The sequence below is a fragment of the Nannobrachium achirus genome, assembly GCF_963921795.1.
Source record: "Nannobrachium achirus genome assembly, chromosome: 3".
In the NCBI taxonomy this organism is placed as follows: Eukaryota; Metazoa; Chordata; class Actinopteri; order Myctophiformes; family Myctophidae; genus Nannobrachium; species Nannobrachium achirus.
Window position 1 is genome coordinate 27826117 of NC_137812.1, and position 21584 is coordinate 27847700.

The following is a 21584-nucleotide window of genomic DNA, read 5'->3' on the forward strand; positions in this document are numbered from 1 at the left end:
GAACACTCAGAATTCTAGTATGAATGTATAAAACCACCCAAGTCTCATAACCATAACGTTTTGATACTGTATATTGAATATGTGTAAAGGAAATAATGATGTACTCACATGACACAAGCTTTGACAAGGGATGTCAAAAACAGCAACCTTATATGTACTTTTGATCATAGAATTTTGTTAGCCTAATTACATTCCCTTCATAAAACACCATCAATGTTGAAATGAGATTACAGTGTGAACATATGCCAGGTATACAGTATATATCAAATCAGATTTATTCATAAAACACTTACATTATAACCAACACCATAAAGTGCATTATGGAAAACAGAAAAACTGGAGACCACAAACACATCAGAACAAGATGTGACGACTGCAGCATTTCCAGACCAACAGAACGCACTACAGATCTCTCTTCTTAATTATTGACATCACAAAGCAAATCATTTGCTCTGGACAGATTGTCCATTATTTCTATTTGTATAAAAAATATTCCCTTTGCTTGTATATAAAAAAGAAAAACACCTTTCTTCATTTCACTTGTCGAGTCCACATACCTGTATATTATATATAATATATACATATATTTATTATTACTATTAACGTTTTTTTGTTTCTCAATAAAAGGCAAAATAATAAAAAAGAAAGAAGTCCAGGTTATAAAATTAACCAGACTAAAAATAAGCAGTACAGACCACTTTCCCCTCACATAGAAGGCCAACAGTGTCTTTAACACTAAAGTGTTACCATTAACAGATGGAATAAAATCTGATCCTGTAACAGTGTGTAGTGTAGAGCATTTCAAGAACCAATACAGTCTGACCAGAAGCAGGGAAACAAACATTTCCCTCCTGGCAATAAAAGTCAAAATGAGTGGGGGATACGTTAAAAGCAGAGGTATGGATTCCCCCATCCTTGCCAGCAAATCGAACACTTCCATAAGGTATATTGTTGCTGTTGGGCAGAAACCTTGTATCATCATTCTCTATTCTAACTTTTTGTGTTTTTGGTAAAGAACTTCAAAACTATATCTGTAAAGCGTGGAAAAACTCTGTACATCATGACTTGATGATTGGGACATAATATGCTTGGACATTTAGGGCCAAGCCCATCTTCAGTGTGCCACATGACAGAGAAACGTCTACCAGGTAAAGGAACTCACTGTTTCAACATAAATGGCTGTTAATTACCTTATGCAGAGACTTATGTACACAAAAGGCCTCGGAGACAGAAGCCGTCTCTGGCACTCGGGTGGCGCAGTGGTAAAGTCCCTGCCCACCACCACAGAGATTGTGGGTTCAAAGCCATGGTGGTGAGTGTTGGGCGTCTATGCGAACATAGTTGGTCCGTGGTGGGGGAGGGAAGCCGGGCAGGGAGGGTGATATTGTTCATTGCACATACTCCTACGGGCTTTTTCCGGTATCTCAAGAAGTCACACACATTTAATTTGTAAACTTGTTGTAAAGGAAGGAGAAAAAAGGCAAACCAACCATGAGTATACTGCCACATTAGGAGGGGACTGATAAGACGTGACCCTACAACACAGCCCAGCATTTGGAAGTATATCGCCTTGACTTATCAGGGGTGCGCTACTTCATGAAGTCCCTCTATTGCACATTTTCTATGCTAGTTCTCTGCCCGGCACCTGTCAGAGCAGAGGGGAGTGTTGGGCGGGAGGAGTAGTGGCGAAGCCTCCTGGTGAGGGATCCTCACCGGCAGGTGAGCCAGAAGGATACAACAGCAATGACAACACAGAAATGTGTCGGCATAACAACTAAATTGGGCAGAAAGGGCTAAAAAAAAAATTGGCTACTAAATAAGATTAAATAAAATAAAAAAGCCATCTCTGCTAGTGGCTAGAAGTCCAAATGAAATGGTCCTTTAGCTGTGTAAATGTGGAACAGGTCAAAAGCACAGGCATCTTCACCAAAAAAAAAACTCTTTCACTAAATAAATAATGTTTCAAACTAAATGTCCTAAGTGTCACTCTGCTCTTCCATCAACTAGCCTGTGGAACACAGAGCTGTCTCTCTGGTAGAGAGCAGAGGGTGTGTCAAACTCCACCACCTTCCCAGCATGCATCACCAGCACCCTGTCACAGTCCATGATGGTGTTGATTCTGGTGACACCAAAAGGAAGGAATGAAGGACATGTCATTGTTGTGTGAGTGACACCAAATGACTTGCTCAATAACGTGACGTAATTTTCTTTCTAAATTCTTGAGTATTATACTGGCAGTGTGCACAAAACATTTGGCACTGATCCGTCCGGCATTTTGCAAGATTAGCTCCGGACATACGGACAGACAGACAGACAGACAGACAGACAGACCCTCTTCTAGACGGCTCGGCTCTGAGGAGCCATACCAAGAATTGCCTGTTCGTAATTAAAAACTGATTGACAGTACAAAAGATTTATCTAAATGTATCTTAAATCCATGGTTACATTTTAGATATCTAATCATGATCCAAATATCAAAATTGTCTTGGATGGATATAAAGGGACTAGGGAAATAATACTCTACAAGGCTATAATTTCAATTATTGTTGAACATTTTGTTTGGAAATCCTAAAGGCGGTAGCAATATACATTTTTTTCATCGTATTTTTAATTCATCAGAAGTGCTTAACGGTTACCTGTGAGCAATAGTGAGAACAGTCTTGTTCTGAAACTTTTCTCTGATGGTCTGCTGCAGTAGTTTATCCGTCTTCTGATCCACGCTGGCTGTGGCTTCATCAATACACAGAACCTGTAGACAGGACATGTGTATTGTAGCAGTTATGAGTAATGACTATGGCATTTTAGAAGTGGGATATGTTTTATCCTATCAGATAGATGTTTTCAGGACCCTCAAATGTATTTTATTCTTTTGACAAAATGTGAATGCAATTAGGTTTGAAGCTAGATCTTTTAACCCATTAAGACCTGAGGCTGATTCTACAGACAGAGACTATATACTGTACGATGCCTTCACGTGTTTCCGGCAATTCAGTAGCAAAACAGACAGATGAAAGCTAAGAAACAGCATTGAGGTGAACATCTCACAGTTATCAGTTCAGTAGTCATATCTCTACATAGTTCTTACATTGGCCTGCGTCAGCAGAGCCCTGGCCAGACACAGCAGCTGTCTCTGACCCAGAGAGAACATCTTCCCCTTTTCTCCTACCTCAGCATCCAGACCACCTGAGAGAAAGAGAGAGAGAGAGACACAGACAGACAGACAGACAGACAGACAGACAGACAGACAGACAGACAGACAGACAGACAGACAGACAGACAGACAGACAGACAGACAGACAGACAGACAGACAGACAGACAGACAGACAGACAGACAGACAGACAGACAGACACACACACACACACACACACACACACACACAATCATATTTTAATGTATGATCACAGTTAGTATGTCATTAAAAACAATGTTTCTCTATTCAGTCTCAAGAGATACAGGGATAAATAGGGACATGCCAAGGACAGCACACTTGGTAACACTGATCTCACCAAGTTAAAGTTGCTATGATAGCTGAATTTCCCACACAGGATAAATAAGGATGTCGCAGAAAATGTTGTAAAATAACCACCGCTTTTCCCACGTTCTCAGCCAATCTGCCAACAACATCCACACAAGTCTTTATTCTTACAAACTAAGACTCGACTATATCAGCTGTATATTAAGATGACTATTGTGAGCTTGTAGATCGGCTATTTTTTTCATTTAATCCAACATTACGCTGGTGTTTATCTTCTCAAAAAGTAGCGATTCTTATTTTGACCGGAAACAAAAACCGGAAACAAAAAAAACAGATATCTGTATCGGGTCGCATGTTAGATTTTGCAAGAAAACGCCCATTTCTCGGTTCCCTGAAACCTGATCCTGCACCGCGTCCCGCAACATTTCTTTTTTTCCGCACGACGTGGCGCAGCGCGCGTGTGGATCGTGCACGATCGTACTGGATTTACTTGAGATGGATAACTTATGGAATATCTTAGATTCCTCACCCATCCCGTGAACCACATGTCTGAGGTGACACTGGTCCAGGGCGTCCAGCAGGCTCTGGTCCGTGTGCCGCCCGCTGGGGTCCAGGTTCTCCCTCACGCTGCCACTGAACAGAAAGGGATCCTGAGGGATGATGGCCAGCTTGGACCTGCAGGGGGCGCCAACACCCCACAGCAATTAATATCCTATATCAGGGTTCCCCAATAGGCGGCCCGCGGGCCGCAAGGGGGGCTACTGTCTGACCCCCACCAACTCCAGTAATAATGGTGGTATAAGAACAGCAACAACACTATTATATCGTCGTTGTCGGGTGGAAAATCCGTATCTCAAAATGCGTACGCTCTTTCACAAAGTAAAGCTCTGCTTCATCAAACAAGGCCGTCGCACAAAAGTAGTGAAAACAGCAGATCTACAAGCACAAACGCCTCGCGGTGCGAGGCGTTGTGTGCTTGTAGATCGGCTGTTTTCACTAGTTTAAATCATTTTTTTTAAATGATAAATGCAAAACGAACGGTTTTGGACATACAAGATTTTCACCCGACAGCGACGATATCTGAACTGCCGCTGGAGTAGCGGGAACGCCACCGTCGCCCCCTGCAATGTTGTGGCCCTGGGCTTGGTACCCTAGACATAATTTGGCCCTTGGGGAAAACTAATTTGGGAACCCTGTCCTATATGATCCCTGTCATAATCGCTGTCACAGTTTATTGGTACATACTGTATTTTATACACATTCTGTGCGTCTATCCTGCTCATATCTGTAGTGCAGAAACCTCTTTATCTCCAATTTATTTTACCTTTTGTGTTTTTTCGTAAATTAATGCTCTACTTGATCATGCTACAGTTGTCAAACAAAAGTAGCAGATCTACAAGCTCAAAACGCAGATGCGTTTCGAGCTTGTAGATCTGCTACTTTTGCTTCGGAACTACAACTGCGAGGCGTTGTGAGCTTGTTGATTGGCTGTTTTCACAGCGTCTGCCTCTTTCTTACATAATTTTGACAATCTGGCCAATTTGGTATTAAACAGGAGACACGGGGAGAACATGCAAACTCCACACAGAAAGGCCCTTTCGCCAACCCCACCTATGGTATGGGCACTGATGACGCGGAGGAGAGAACACGCCCCCTGCGCCCACAGCGTCCCCGGCGGTAATCGAACCCAGGACCTTCTAGCTGTGAGGCGACAGTGCTACCGACTGCGCCACGGTGGCCCCAGTATGTTTACTGTTGTGTGAGAAAACAGTGTTGCACATTACGCTGATCCATCCTGGGACCGCCTCAAAATAATTTGGGGACCCGACTCTGGGTCCCACTGCAGTAAATGAATGGTTCTGTCACCTGAGCTGAGCCAGGCCCATGGTGCTGATGTCCAGGTCGTCCAGGAGGATGTGTCCCTGGTTCAGCTCCGCCATGCGGAACAGAGCCAGGAACAGTGTGGATTTACCAGAGCCGGTGCGGCCCACCACCCCCACCTTCTCTCCCGAACGCACCACCAGGCTCACCCCGTCCAGGGCATTGGGCAGAGACGCTCTGTAGGCCAGCACTGCGCCGCAGAACTCCAGCCTGCCTTTCTGGGGCCACAAGGGCGACACCTGAAATCAAAGACGAACCAATTAAACGTGTTAACAGCTGCGGTCTTGGGATTTAGCTAGATATCGTCCTGTGGGGCATATTGTTAACCATTTCTCCTAGTCATGCTGTAGGAGAGAACAATAGCTCGGTGCCACTCAGCTTAAACCATGCCAATAGGCCCTATGCGCAGCAGCCATTTTGGAGAGAAGTTGGATGGTCTTCTCACTTCCTTCATAGGTGTTACCAATGACACTAATGAAGGCTCTGTTCCATTTCATGTTGCACAGTGGTTCTCAAACCTTTTACGCCTGCATTTGGTTCCATTTGAACACTCTCAGAGTAACACATTTTAAGGGGTCATTTGAAACCCCCAAGGAAGCACGAGGGTCCCTGGACCACAATGAGACCCACTGGTGTAGCAGAGTGTTTCTAGTGAGCCAACATGCACAATATCAGCACCCTGACTCTGTTTGAGCAGAATGGAACAGAGCCTTCATTAGTATTATTGGTAACACCTCTGAAGGAAGTGAGAAGACCATGCAACTTCTAGCCAAAATGGCTTCTGTGCATAGAGCCTATTAAACCAGGCTGAAAGTGTGCAGAGAAATGACAAACTCTGCTCGAGGTTTCTTTCATCTCCAGGCCCTAGTAGAAAGCAGAGTGAGAGGCCTGTGTATGTGAAATAGTATTAGAGTAAGGTAATGTGGTACCTGTGGGTTGTGGTACTGTGGCTCCGTGGGCAGGCTGCTGCAGTACTCCTCTGTGCGCTCCACGCTGACCAGCTGCATCTCTGTCTGCGTGAAGCTGAAGATGAGGCCAGAGAGCAGGCCTGTGATGGACAGGGCATAGGACAGAGACAGACCCACCAGACCTGGCGACAGTGGACAACACACACAAATCAATGACAAAGGTGTGACCAGAGTGACAAAAGGCACGCACATCTTGTCCTGCTGGGCTGGGTGCTGGATCAACATTTTGACATGAAATAACAAGACAATCCGGCATTTGTGAGCGGTGCTCCTTGAAGGAGCTATGCTCCAACATCTGTCTTTGTCCGGTTCCCAAAAGATATCTGGGCCCTAAAGTAAACTGAAGAGTGGCCTACATCTGGCCTAGATCTAGGCACAAACGACTCAAAGTGTGTTGTATTCCCGCCCCGGGGTCCCATTGGCCAAGTGTTGCAGGACGGTCCCGCTATGATTGGCTTGATGAAATTAACTCATAAATAGCACTGCTCACTTCACACTAGGTGTGATTTGTATTCGTAATATTTCGAGCCTGGCTCGAAACGTTACCAATACCCACGATGGGAGCAGCATTCTGGTGAATGGATTTTACTGTTATTTCAACACACAAAAATACACATATTTTCATGCTGGAACTGTATTATGCTCATTTTAGAAGGTCCAATTATATTCAAAGATGATGTCCAACCACAGAAAGATGTGATCAAATTCATCAACTACAAACTATTCAGCCCAGCCGTTTAAAAAGTATTATAATAACACTAATAACAGTTATAATATACTGTAGCATGTTTTCTGTATTCATCTGTAAATGCCAACCGCACACAAATTCAACACAGGCATCCTGGATTCGGATACTAGTGTATAGAATACTACCCAGTTGCCTTCATGAGTTCAGGTTAATGATTTGGCTAATGGAGTGATAAACGGACTGTGCTTTGTCTGGTCTTCCAACCTTAAAATCCTTATCTGCTGTCTATTCACTCACACATTCACATACTGAAGGTCTTATCCACTTTACAATACAGTAATGTCCCTTCACTCACAGACAGAAGGAATGTGGATGCCAAGATCTTGAAAATGTGTGCAAATCTTTAAAATTATACATTTTTAAATATATAGGTACATTTTTAAAGCTAACTTTTGTAAATCTTTGCTTCTGGAGGTGCCCCTGGAACAAAATATTTTGAGATGGGGTAGGCGGTCAAATACATATAATTTTAGGAGTTCTTGACATTAAAAAGTTTGAGCACCACTGATCATAGGAACATTCGTTTTTCAAAAAAAAATAAACATAGTATTTAGAATAGGTTTGTAGGTATTTTTCAGGCCTTAACCTGACTGTTGACTATCTGGGACTCACCTGGGTCTATGGAGCTGTACTGATGCTGGATGACGGCGATCGCTGCGATGCCGGTCACCACGGCGACTCCAATCATCTGCAAGCGGATGTCCAGCCACTGCATGGCAGCGTTGCTGAGGAACAGGCAACGCTGGTTCTGCTCCAAACGCCTCAGGTTCTCCTCCTCGAACCTGGGACCATCATCACATACACAGTCAACAAAGACTTATTTTGGCGGGCCTTGATGCCGTCGTAATGGCTGATTTGGTTAGATGCCAAAAATAGACGATCTACAAGCTCACAACGAGCTTGTAGATCTGCATAAAATGACCCGTCTTTTAGCTCTACTGGATCTCTTCTCCACTAGTCCCTCCCTAACATTTTAGTCTAGTTTTTTTATTTGTTGACTAAATCGTCAATATATATTTTGTCATTCGACAACATCAACGCTGCTTTCTAACCTGGCCGAGCTTCGACTGGCCCGGATGGTGCCCAGGCCGCTCAGCGTCTCAGAGAAGTGCGAGTAGACGGGCGAGAGCGTGAGGCTGCAGAGGCGCTTCAGCTCCCGGGAGGTGTGCCTGTAGAAGCTCTGCGTGCGGTGGTAGAGCAGCCCCAGGGGGAGCAGGGGCACCAGGATCCAGGGCAGGCCATAGCTCATCACCGCCAGCATGCCCAGCAGGCCGAACACGTTGGCCAGCAGGATGTTGAGCACGAAGGGCAGGCTGTCGTCCACCGTGTACAGGTCAGAGGAGAAGCGGTTGAGGACCCGTCCCAGCGGCGCCGTGTCAAAGAACGCCATGGTGGCCTAGAGAGGGTGTTAGGGAGGGGCAGGGGGGTTGAGTGACGTGAAGGCAGTGGTGTAAAGTAACAGAGTACAATTTCCAATAGTTTTACTTCTACTCCACTATGTCTCGGATCCACTACAATTATATGAAAACTTTAGTTTCTGGTTACTTTGTAGATTTTGATTATTATTAAAAAACATAAATTACCCACTTCAGTCCTATATACATTTTGTCCATTTGAAAATAAACGATCTACAAGCTCACAATGTGTCGTGATGGGACACATTAGACATTTGAAAAGTTGTGAAATCGAATATTCTGCATTGTGAGTACTTTCTACTTTTGGTACTTTTGTTACATTTTGACATATACACATTGCAGTATTGATACTTTTAGTTAAGTAAAACATTTAGTACTTTTTCAACCACTGGTGACGTGAAGGGATATTGGTCACTGGTATGAATCCCTGTCAGGCTGGAAAAATCTGAACTGGGATGCGATTGTGTTCTCCTGTCCCTTAGTAACAGTAGTTTAACCCATTTAGGCCTAGAATTAGAAGGATTCAAAAGACACTTATAGAATCGGGTCAAAATTCTAATGTTCACGACTTTTCAAAAATAGCAGATCTACGAGCTCGCAGCGCGGCACTCGGTGCCGCGCTGTGAGCTTGTATATCTGCTATTTTTCAATAGTTAAAGCATAAAATAATGATACACAAAATGTGTACCCGTTCTAAATGGGTTAAAGGCCAGTGAGCAAGGCACTGAACCACCATCTGCTCATGTGCAGCAGCTTAAGTGTCCAGCATTGAATCAAGGAATAGTACAGGGAAGCTCCCAGTTGTAAGTTAACCTCAAGAAACCTATATCATCCCAATTCTGGGCATGTTATAACAGGTGGAAATTCAGCAAAAATAACATTTGGTGAGAATATCTACAAGCTCAAAACGCATTGCAAGGCGACTAACTTATTGGGTATGCAAACAACTTACTCGTATCGCGGAGATTTATCATGAAGTTGTCCTCCGCCGTACACTAGGATGAATTAGCTTTTGTTTAGCTTTAAAGGAGTAGTTCACCCCCAAAATGCCTTTTTTTCTATTGATTAGTCACGCCATGGAGACTAGAGTTCAATAATATTTTTAGTTTTTTGTCGCATTCCAAAAGACAAAAATGTGATAACAATAAATTTACCCCCATTCGTTCCGGATGGGGACCCGTTTCGAAACGGGTCCCCATCCGGAATCAATGGGGGTAAATTTACTCTAATCAATTTTTTGTCTTAGGAATGTGACAAAAACCAAAAAATATTATTGAACTCTACTCTCCATGGCATGAGTAATCAATAGAAAAAAGTCATTTTGGGGGTGAACTACTCCTTTAACTTGGACTTGTAAAGAGCATATTTGGTACGCTCTTATTTATTTCACACAAGTCGATTCGGCAAAAAATGTGTTGCAGCATGAGCTTGTAGATCGGCTAATTGTTGGTGAACGTTCACGTGGTTAACAAAAGAGACATGTCATTTTCATATGGTCCCATCCCTACTTCACAGAAGCAGGTGGAGACAGCTACTCCGGGTTAAGAGTTCAGATGACATACTGTACACACCTTAAGGACCTTGTCCAGAAGTCTGTTGTGAATGACCGTTGCGGCACAGATGGCTCCGTAGGCGAAGAGGAAAGCACGGAGAGCGGTGAACACAGTGTTGCCGATGGCGATGGAGCTGTACACTATCAGATAGAACTTCACCTCTGAGCTCACGTTGGCTACAGGAGAGCTTTCTACAATGGAGGACAATGGAGACCTGTATGGAAAGATAGGTTTGACTATGAAAAGAAATCATGATCAATTCATATTGCACCACAATAATGTTTAAAACCTCTTACAGTAAATTTGAATACTTAAAACCACGTGGCACAGTTCTGAGTATTATGGAGGCACGAAGGCGTTAAAACAAGAAATTATACAGCAGTAACTTACCTAACCTCAGTAATATAAAACAGTGCTTCTCAAACATTTTAGTTCGACCCAAATTAGAAATTTGATGTCTACCCGAGACCCAAACTAGTGAAACTAGCTACTTCTTAGATATTATTTTTTTGTACATCGAATTTATTGGAAGACCCCAGACCCCAGAATTGGGTCCTGAGTCCCGACCCAGCCACGAACATGAAGTACTGTATGTTTAACATGACGCGAGCTGATGTTGTGACTCACACTAGTCCTCCGGATGAGAACAGCAGCAGATGTGGTGAGCTGTAGGTCGCTGCACATGAACTATTACTCCAGGAGGAACCGTTGTTCTTCAGCTCAGAGATCCAGTGGGACAGCCACCAGTCAGAAACGTTCTTTGAGGCTGGATTTGAGAGAACCAAACAATGCTAGGTGACTTTCTGACATTGCTTGATGCAGGCCTTGGTTGAGTCCGACATCACATACTAGCGTACTACATAGTAAACAGTATGCTATTTCCAACATACTATTTAGCCCCTACTAAATACTATGTCTCATCTTGCACATACCATACTAATGATGCCATACATAACGTTAGGAAAGTGCACCATCTTGTGACAAAGCAGAGGTACTACACATACTGTATTTTCCTTTTTTAACACAGCATATAACCGTAATACCTTATTTAATGAACAACAAATAACTAGCCAAATAACTACATCATGCAAGTGTTTAATAGAAGCATATTTGACGTTATATCAATGGCTGGGAAACTTTGTGACGGACTGATCGAGGCCTGTGCACTCACTCTCTTTTTATTATCTATATTTAAGATAAAATAAGATACAAAGTTCAATCTTTATTGATCAAGTGACAACTGTGAGAGTAAAGGTAAAAAGAAAATTAAAGCAGTTTTAAAAAGGATATAATTCTGTGCCTGTTTATTTCAAAATGTTAAGAAAATATAGAATAGGTGAGTTAATATTACCTGTAGTGTAAAACATTAAGAAAAAAAAAAAAAATCCTAATCAATAAGCTCCAAAAGCCATAATGAAACCCAGACAGTGCAAGGTGCAGGGCAGGGGGTCCAAATGCAAACCTTGCATGAGAAGCAGGGACACCAGGACGGAGAAAGCCAGCACGCTGCCCACGGCCATCCAGTAGGTCTGGTACACCTTCCACGCCAACCCGCCCATCTGCTTCTGCTCCTCCCCTGATAGGTCAGATTCATCGTCTGCTCGCAGCTCATTGGATGCACCCAGGTCCTCCGCCACTTGCTCGGTACCACCGTCTGACCCGAATCGCAATGGATTTAAGAAAAAGAAGAAAAAAAGAAAAAAAAACGATAAGATACATAGATGCCACATTTGACTTTACAGTACATGTCAGAAGCTCAATTTTGGATCAAAACATCTCTTCAATCCATACACCATCCCAGCAAAAGACTGTTGTCCCCCACCTCTCGTTGTTAGTCTACTACTAAAGCATAATTCAACCCATTCTGACGTACTGTTCCTCCCCATGCTTTTACACCATGCTGTTTCAACATATTTATGTATATTTGTGTTGTATGCTGCTGTTTCTGGTGTCTCAGGCTGAACAGGCTGTGAAAACACATACTGTTAGATGTCAACTTTTAGTAATGGTGGAAATGGTTGTTCAGTGAAGTTAAGTCACAATATTAAATGAACTTTTATTAAGTTGAAGATGAGATACACAGTAATCATCCATTTATTTAAGTTTAGTATTCAGAATGACTATTTTTAATGGGAAAATATTTAGTTAAAGATAATATACCTTTCTCTTTAGCATTGCTGTCATTCTTGCGCTTTTTGGGCACTGCTTCCACCATTGGCAGGACCTCTGCAGGTGTGCCTGTTCAACCATCAAAGAGGAAGGTTAGGTTTAGTCCAAATCTGCTGAAACGTGTATGGGATGCTTACAAGTAGAATACGTAGTTGATTCAATTATAAACCTTTGCAGCCTCATTTGGAACGTTTATAAATTGCTGCCATAGTAGGTAATGTTACAATTACAGTTGAGCTATTAAGTATATTTCATAGAGATTCATGTGTACTGAATAGTGTACATTTGGGAAGGTCAGAACATGCTTTCAAAACCTATTTTCTACCCATTTTAATGATGATGGCTTTGTCCATAACGACAAAACGTGTTTTCTACCTGTTTTAATGATGGTCCCATTGTCCATGAGGACCACCATGTCAGCTTTGTCCACGAACTCTATGCGGTGTGTGCAAAGGATTCTGGTCTTGTTCCTGAGGACTCCCATGATGCATTTCTGCATAAGGTGATGGGCAACGTCTGCGTCAACTGCCGCCAGTGGATCATCGAGGAGGTAAATGTGTTTCTCCTTGTGAAGTAACAGACAAAATAAATGTGAAAATACATTCACATGCCATGCTAAATTAGAAAAGAAAATGGTTTCCTTGTTTTATATTCTATACAATTCCTAAGACTTATAATTATTATTATTATTAAGTTATTATTATTATTGATAATGAACTTTATGTGTATATTGGAAAACTGTTTGGAGAGGAGAGGCTAAAAATTATGATTTGTCACATAAAAATCCAATATTCAGACCAATATGAGAATACGTTAGCCAGATAAAACTTTCTGCAGGTATTCAGCTTCTGTTTATTCAAATGATTTCATTATCACTTGACACCCATCTGAACAGATGGCTGTCCTGTTGCTATGGTTACTGTGGAGCACTGACCATATAAACCGCTCTGGCCAAGGCCAAGCGAGCCTTCTGTCCTCCACTCAGAGTCACGCCGTTCTCGCCTACTTCTGTCTTGTCACCGTTTGGAAGGATCTGCACAAATACAACACAGTGAAGACCCTGGACGAACCTTTCTCTCTCAATGTTTCAGCGTCAAGCTGATGAAACGCGACACCAAACTTACATTAAATACATGACTTGACCACCACAGTGCCATGTAGCTTTAGATTACATTTTATTTATTTGATAAATTAAGTAAATAGTGTCTGTGAAAATTAATTTGTAATGAGCATCACAGTGAAATCATAATTTACCATTGAATAATAAGGAAAGCAAAGAAAGAACAGAGACAGACAGACAGACAGACAGACAGACAGACAGACAGACAGACAGACAGACAGACAGACAGACAGACAGACAGACAGACAGACAGATAAAAAGTATATATTTTTTTATCTCACATTGAGGTCTTCTGTGAGTGCACAGGCCTCGATCACAGTCTGGTAAAAGGTGGGGTTGTAGTCTCTTCCAAACAGGATGTTGTCCCGTACTGTTGCATGTTGGATCCAGGGCTCCTGAGAGGCCAGGCCAAAGCCAGCCTCTCTTCCCTCTACGTAAACCACACCACCAAGCCTGAACGACAACAAGATGCTTTACTATAGGCCACACCACCAAGCCTGAACGACAACAAGATGCTTTACTATAGGCCACACCACCAAGTCTGCTCTTAGCTGTCCAGTTACTTAATATTTCAGCATTCTAGAGTAAATGTTCAAAAGCTGTACCTGTTGAGTTCCCCAGTGATGGCTGCCAGTAATGAGCTCTTCCCACAGCCAACCTTTCCCACCACAACCACAAGGGAGCCCTGAGAAACACACAACAACAAAAATACATTCTTACCACATCACATCACAATCTGATGGGAGACAACAAGAACCTGATAAATGAGCCTGTAAATAGATACCTTAGTGATATTGAGATTCAGACTGCGCAGCAGCAGACTCCCTTTAGGAGCACCAGTGTCCGTCTCTGTGGGTTGCTCTGCGTTGGGGATGTCTGGGCCATCAGAACCCTGCTCCGTGTGGAGGAGGCCTGAGCCGTCAGAACCCTGCTCTGTGTGAAGGAGGTCTGGGCCGTCAGAACCGTGCCAGGAGAAAGAACCCTGACTCAACAGCACAGATATCTGAGGGTCTTCGGGACAAACTGTGGACAGAGAAAATACACTACAGTAAAATACATTTGTAAATTGTTACAAATGAAATGATATTGTATACTTATCACGTTATCAGCACAACACAAATGGCTCAATAACATGCACATGAGGGTGTGTGCACGTGTGCATGCACACACACGCAGACACACAGCAGCCTACCCAGGCTGTAGTATGCACAGAGGTCCTGGTTAGACAGCTTGAGGAAGCGTTGGATCCGTTCCAGGGACACCTTGGCCTCCAGGATGCCGTTGAGGACCCAGGGGAAACAGTTGAGTGGCAGGATCAGCATGCCCACCAGAGCCAGGGTGGTGAATACCTGCAGGGCAAGTGGACAGGGTTTTGATATACACAACCCGGGCCCGATGGACACTTGCTCAGGGACACATCGACACATAGCTGGGTCAGGGATGCAAACCGACGCTCTGTTTCCCAGACCCATTCAACAAAATAGGAGAAATTATGATGCCATGTGATGTAGGACTAGGGATGGGAAGATATGAAAAGGAAAATTACACTATTGTGGCACAAATAATTACAATTAGCGTTATTATCGCGATAATCCACATAGGCTTAAAACTTAAAATGCAACTTTTGTTAACCACTTGAACCTCCAGCATCCCTATTCTGGGAGGAACGTTTGAGTGTAGTGAAATAAGAGCGTACCAAGTGCCTCTTTACAGGTCAGTTTTATCAAAGTATAGCAGGGTTTAAGACGAGTGGTACTCAATTCTCAGCTCAACAAAAGCCAGTTCATCCTAGTCTATGACAGAGGACAATCTCACGATAAATTACAATCTCTGCGATACGATTGTTGTGAGTAGTAGATAGTAGACATAGTAGATAAAGTACTATGTTCTATCCGTCTGTCTTTCAATGTTATATGAGATACTTAAAGTGTGGTTCCTGTGGAAATAAGCCTCGGCTTTCTAGGATCTCCTTTTAGTTGACCTTGTACCAGTGATTTGTACTGTCATGAAACTGTACTTTTTTCTATTGCAAACTTCTAATAAATTCTTCAATCAATCAATCAATCAGTGATTGAATGTCAAAGGAAACACAAAACAGACACGCCTATGACAACCACGACTATCATGGTTGCCCACCTTAGCTGCGGTCAGTTGGTGTCCCAGCAGCACGTAGGTGACAAAGGTGAGGATGGAGATGACCACAGGCAGGGCTGCCCAGGTGTACACGCACACTGCATCCAGGTACTTGATGGCCTTGAGATGGGTCAGCTCTTGTTTGCGACAGTCTCTGATCTTCTGAGTGAAATGGCTCTCCCAGTTGTAAAACTTGATGACACGTATTCCGAAAAGGACCTCTGTCATCAGCTGCGAAAAAGAATGAGGCAAATGATGAAAATTATATTCTGTATGTATTGGAACACATACAGTATGCATTGCAAGCAAAGCTTTGTTTATTTATATAGCACTTTTTGAACACGCTGTGTCAAAGTGTGTTATCTCTATTTTCTAACTTTTTGTGAATTAATCCTGTACTTCCTACTATATACTACAACATCACAAAAAGCATCAAAAGTAGCAGATTCACAAGCTCAAAACACGGCGTGAAGCAACATGTTTTGAGCTTGTAAATCTGCTTTTGAACTTGAATCATGAAAACTAACATTTTCGAGATTTACTCCCGACAGAGACGATATACCTGTACATTCTGATGTACCGGTACTCTGTACAACATACTGTATGCTTCTGTATGTTATTGATGCATTATTTTCTGTGTATGCTGACATCATCCACCAGCTCATGTCCCCCCCCCCCCCCCCCCCCACGGTGTAATGTATCACTTTAGTGTGTTCAATATTAAAGACTTTTTTCAACCATGTGCTTATTGATGTGCTATATTACAGTGGTTCTCAACCTGTGGGTCGGGACCCCCAGGGGGTCAACTTAATGTGCAACATTGTTGTCTCACTCAAAAGTGAACAAACAAACATAAAGTTTAAGTGTACTAGACCTTACCCGTTGTTTTTATCCTCTCCTTTCTTTTCTTTTTGTTGTGGAATGATTCCGCCCTCTACTGGGCTGTATTGGTCACTGCAGTATAATGCATTTTGTGACTGAGTGACTGAGTGACTGACCTCTCTCTAAAATTATATGTAGGATAGAGGGTATCTGCACATGTCTAAAGTGACAATTTAAGGACTTTTTAATACATCTAAAATGACACATTAAACATTGGCCAAATTGTCAAATATTAGAGGCTGGAATTGTGAAAATAGCCGATCTACATGCTCACAACGCCGCTAGGTGTTGTGAGCATGTAGATCTGCTATTTTCACAATAGAACCGTGTTATACAAAATGTAATGCCTCAACTCTTAGTGCTTGTCAGGGTGGGGGGGTCCCCAGTTAAAATATGATTATTTTGGGGGTTGCGGCCTGAAAAAGTTGAGAACCACTGTGCTATAGTACAGTGTGAAAATAACAATAATAAAACAGTGCAGACAAATCTCACCTTAACGCGGCTGTCCTTGTGCCTGAGCATGTGCCTGTTGTTGTCGAGGATACGGGAGGCCAGCATCTTGTTGAGCGGGACGAGCAGCAAGGCCACGCCCAGCCCCCCCAGGAAGGCCACGCCCACCTGCAGGTACAGCAGGTAGAGGGCGATGGAGAACGTGAAGGGCAGACTCCACAGCTCGTGGAAGCTGTTGAAGAAGTTGACCACACGGTCCGCGTCTGCACTCATGAAGTTGACCACCTCGCCCAGGGTGAAGCGTGCCAGGCCGCCGCCGCTCACCCGCACGGTCTTCCCGTAGATGGCCGACACGAGCGCGGCGCGCGCGGACAGCGACACCTTGGACACCTGGAAGTAGGGATGCAAATGATCGATTCATTCATTAATTGATAGTTGATAACCTTAGCGATCGATTAAGCAATTCATTGATAAGCAGCGTTTTTTTTTTGGGACCAAATGGAAAAATCTTGTCCGAAACTGAAAAGGAGTGCAGAAACATAATTGCCTGGATGTACATAACATTAACGAGTGTCAACGAGCTTCAGTTGGGCACAGACACACCTCCCCTTTGCAGTGCTCTATGGAGTGTGTCTCATTTCTCTCCAAAAGCCCTTGAATATGATGGAATATGATTAAGGATTACTGTGATTATGTTAAGCTCACATTTGATATCACACATGCCTTACCTGTAACTTTCACTAGGCAAAACATTTAATAAAAATAAATATATATTTATTAATTCTTTCAAAAAATAAATAATAATAATAATAATACGATTATAATCGTTTAATTTAATCGAATAATTTCTTAACGGCAATTAATCGATTTTAAATGACATCTCCACCTGGAAGGAGAAGACGTTTCGGATGACGGCCGAGATGAGGGTGCTGGCGAAAAGTCCCAGGGCGCACCAGGCGCCTCGGCTGACGGGGGCGCCCTCGTCCTCCATGAAACCGACCAGGGCACTGAGGAGCAGGGGGCCCGTGAAGCCCAGCATGTTGCCCATGAGCTTCAGGATGCCCAACATGTAGTACCTCACGCCAAAGGCCTTGTGCAGCACCCTCACCAGAGCCACCTCGCCGTCCAACTCCAAGTCGTCCTCCTGGTGAGGGGAAGTCCAGCTGCCGTTCAGCAGGTTTCTGTTGACCGGGCTGGGCCACTGATCCCGCCCTCTGTGCCTCTGTGCTGCTGCGTCCTGCCGGCCGGCCTCCCAGCAACGGTAGAAGTGTCGCCGGATAACGGCGGTGCGCAGTTTCTGAGGGAGGTGATAGACGTCACTCGCTCTGTCCAGCTCCCCACGCTGCCCTCGCCGAAGCAGAGGATTCAGCCACAGGTACAGAAGCCGAGACACACAGCTACTCCCGTCCTCCGCCACCATCTCGCCTGTATCCGGATGAACACTCTCTGGAATGAGGTGAGCGCCGTCCCCGGCGTTAATGTACATGGTCGCCCTTGCATCGCCGACGCAGGGAAACACAAATGCCAGGATGTAAAGGGCGACAGGGAACGTCCGAGCTGAGGCAAGTACCAATCGTGTCATTTTGAGGGGTTCTTCGAGGTTTAGATACACCTCACTACGGTAATAACCGACCAGGGTGATCACAAGGTTCGGAACAGTGAGAAGAACCAGCAGTGGTAAAATCAGAGGGCCTCTGGTTCCTCTGAGAACAGATCTCTGGAGGGCTATCATGGTGCCAAACTGTACCAGCCAGGCCAAGATGGCACAGCCATCAGCCAACGCGTCTAGGTACATGTCATCCTGGTTGAGAAGGGCTGTCAATGCTACGTCTACCATGAAGAGCAGCGTAACTAGCAGCGCCGATGACACCCTGAGCATCCAGCTACATGGAGGAGACGTCTGAAGAAGTCTGTACCTGAGAAGAGGAAACAGTATGTACAGTATGATTGTTTTAGGGAATATCGAAACAGATATTTAGAACAATAGCCAACTTAATCTTGCTCATGTATGTTCATTGAATAATCCACAACTTGGATTGGATGTTTTGTTTTAGCTCATCATATTAACGAATCGACACTAAAGATTATAATGTACACTACACGTTGTGGGCTTGTAGATCAGCTATTTTCTTGCTGCTACATTGTACTGTAAATGTATTGAATTCATTAAGATCATTATGCTATAAATCATGTTCATTATTAAAATATATAGCGCAATATATTCTATTCTATAGACGATTGAGCAGGTGAGAGGCCCCATGTCTGGGGTAGAACCATATAGCTCAATGGGTAGCCCTTTTCTGAACCCTGTATACCTTTTTTGTATTTGGAATTTGGAATGATGGTATCCAGGATAATATCCTGATTCCAGATGGGGACCCGAATGGATTTGGGCCCCCATCTGGAATCAATGGGGGTAAATTTACTATAATCAAATGTAGGAATGCAACAAATAAAATAAAATAAATAAAATAAACTTATTGAACTCAAGTCTCCATGGTGTGGCATTTTGACTGGCATTTCGCCTAATGTAATTTCTGTCTACGCCACTGGATGAAGCTTAAAGTTTTCATTCTTCTGGCAGAATGTGCCTCACCTACCTTGGAATGCTAAGGTAGTAGGCGCTGATGATTGCCATGGCAGCATGAGGCAGGGCCCCCAGGACGAGCTGGTTAAAACAGGGGCTCAGGCTCAGCAGGGTTCCATTCTGCCAGACAGGGAACGGGTTGTGGACGTCTGTATGGCAGATGCCCGAGATCAACTCTGCTGGGCCAAAATCACCCATGTCTCCTCCGGTCCTCCCCCTATTCTCAGCTCATTCTAGAAAGAAATGACAGAGCAACAAAAAGTATATATAAGTGCTAGCCATAAATCATAACTCTTGTAGAGTGCTTTTATTTTGGGACGTTATCTTGTAGAGATAAAACGTCCCAAAATAAAAGCACTCTACAAGAGTTGTGATTTATGGCTATACAAGTGCTATGTCAAAATTGACAGAGAACATCCCCTTTCTAAAGCCATGTGGCTGGTATGAATGAGAATGTCCAACCTCAGTTAAACATATTAGATTCCATTGACAGTAGATCTCTGGGACGTCACTGACGCCTGACTATAATCACGAGCAGTGTTGTACCCGAACGCGTTCAAAGAACGATCGTTCATGAACACGTTCATATTTTGGGCGAACGTGAACTGAACGTAATTGTTTTCGCTTGATGAACGATATTGTCGAACGCGGTCATTCTGACGCCCGTGAACGACGTTCGTCGGCGTTCGTCGGCCGTTCATGCGGCGGTCCGCGCCTCCGCGGTCGTCTGTCCTCTGCTCCTCTCGTCTCTCTTTTCATTCACGTGCTCCAATAGTAGGCACTGCACGCAGCAGTGCCTCGTGAACGTTCGTCGGAGGCTCCGTTGATATGCGGTGCTGTCTACTCTGCACTCTGCTCCTGCACTGTGAATCTCCTCCTCGTCTCGCAAGCCTGACTGACTATACTTTGTCCTATGTGTTGCACGGCGAAAATATCTGATCTGCAAGCTCACAACGCGTCGCATCCACGAGACAACGTGAGCTTGTAGATCAGCTATTTTAACCAACGCGGATCATGCTGTGCACGGTTTAGAAACGTCTGCCTTCTAGTGGGGTTCCTTGTACATGTAACTTTTTGTTTTTTTCTAGTGGGGTTCCCTGTACATGTAATTTTTTGTTTTCATTTCAAATGTGTGTTAAAGTTTCTTTCACTTCCAATTTGTAGATTATGGTCTATAGCACAATTTTGGTTAGAGTGTCAAGACAGTAGATTGAAGAAAAATATATTTTTTGCCCTATTTCCAAAATGACCAAAATCGGAATTGTGTTTTTATTGAACAATGTCTTAGTTTTCCCACAACTGCTGTGTAATATATATCTATATTATTTTTTATTGCTATATCAAGTCAATACTGTGTGGGGAATCAATTGGAGTCAAATATTTGTTTTTGAATATTATGATATTTCACACAATGAGACAATAACATGGTTATTACATGCAGTCCTTCACAATAAGGGTGCAGGAAGACTGATATTGTGGGCACCTCAATGTTAAGTTGGATGAAATTATTGCTGTGTGTGGTTCTATATAATATGGGCTGAGTCAATAATTTTGACAAATAATAGCATGCAGAAACGTCTAAACATTTATATATATATAGACCTTTATATATTTTTTTCCCCTTTTTTTTGAATTGCCAAAAGTATAAAAAAAATATGGTTAAAAAAAGAACTAAAAAAGAACTATGTAGTTCATTTTGGGGAACCATGAACTTTAGTTCATAATGGGGAATTATGAACTAAAAATGAACTAGTTCATTTTAGAAGTTCTGAACTTGAACTTGAACTAGTTCATTTTTAAAGTGAACTTTCCCAACACTGATCACGAGTCACTGACGGTCACTGACCACTTCTACATGTTGCTGCTGCAGTAGCTCGGTTGCAGGAGAATTAATAAAAAATGTTTTTATACCTAGTTAACTATCTATGTGTGTAGTAAGATTGTGTGTAGGCTAAGGCTATGTATTGCTTTGTTTACGCGACACCCTGTAAAACAAGATGCATATATGGTAAATATCTTCTGATTGGCTTTTATAATGCAATAATTACCTTGCAACAAATGTAAACGCCTCGACTTTGTTTTGTTTATTAATGGAGCTTCCCGTCGACTCCTGATGACGCAGTGCGACTAGGTTTTCAAAATAAAGGTATTTTTCGAGCGTTTTTTTTTTTTTTGTACCATCTATTTTGATTTTTATGGAC

General features: G+C 43.1%; 1 protein-coding gene across 1 annotated transcript; it reads right to left on the reverse strand.

Moving 5' to 3' along the window:
* Positions 1-1453: 1453 nt before the first annotated feature.
* abcc10 (ATP-binding cassette, sub-family C (CFTR/MRP), member 10) lies at positions 1454-21487 on the reverse strand. Its single transcript, XM_080721093.1, has 23 exons — positions 21432-21487; positions 19397-19616; positions 17683-18712; positions 16839-17186; positions 15468-15695; positions 14524-14680; positions 14116-14354; positions 13937-14016; positions 13613-13784; positions 13146-13244; positions 12587-12776; positions 12203-12280; positions 11505-11696; positions 10670-10808; positions 10061-10256; positions 8127-8470; positions 7687-7856; positions 6288-6448; positions 5344-5597; positions 4007-4152; positions 3086-3183; positions 2637-2749; positions 1454-2119 (listed from the first exon to the last, which is right to left on the reverse strand). The coding sequence occupies exons 2-23, from the start codon at positions 19579-19581 to the stop codon at positions 1984-1986; spliced, it is 4755 nt and encodes a 1584-aa protein (XP_080577219.1). The 5' UTR covers positions 19582-19616; positions 21432-21487; the 3' UTR covers positions 1454-1983.
* Between the last annotated feature and the right edge of the window lie 97 nt (positions 21488-21584).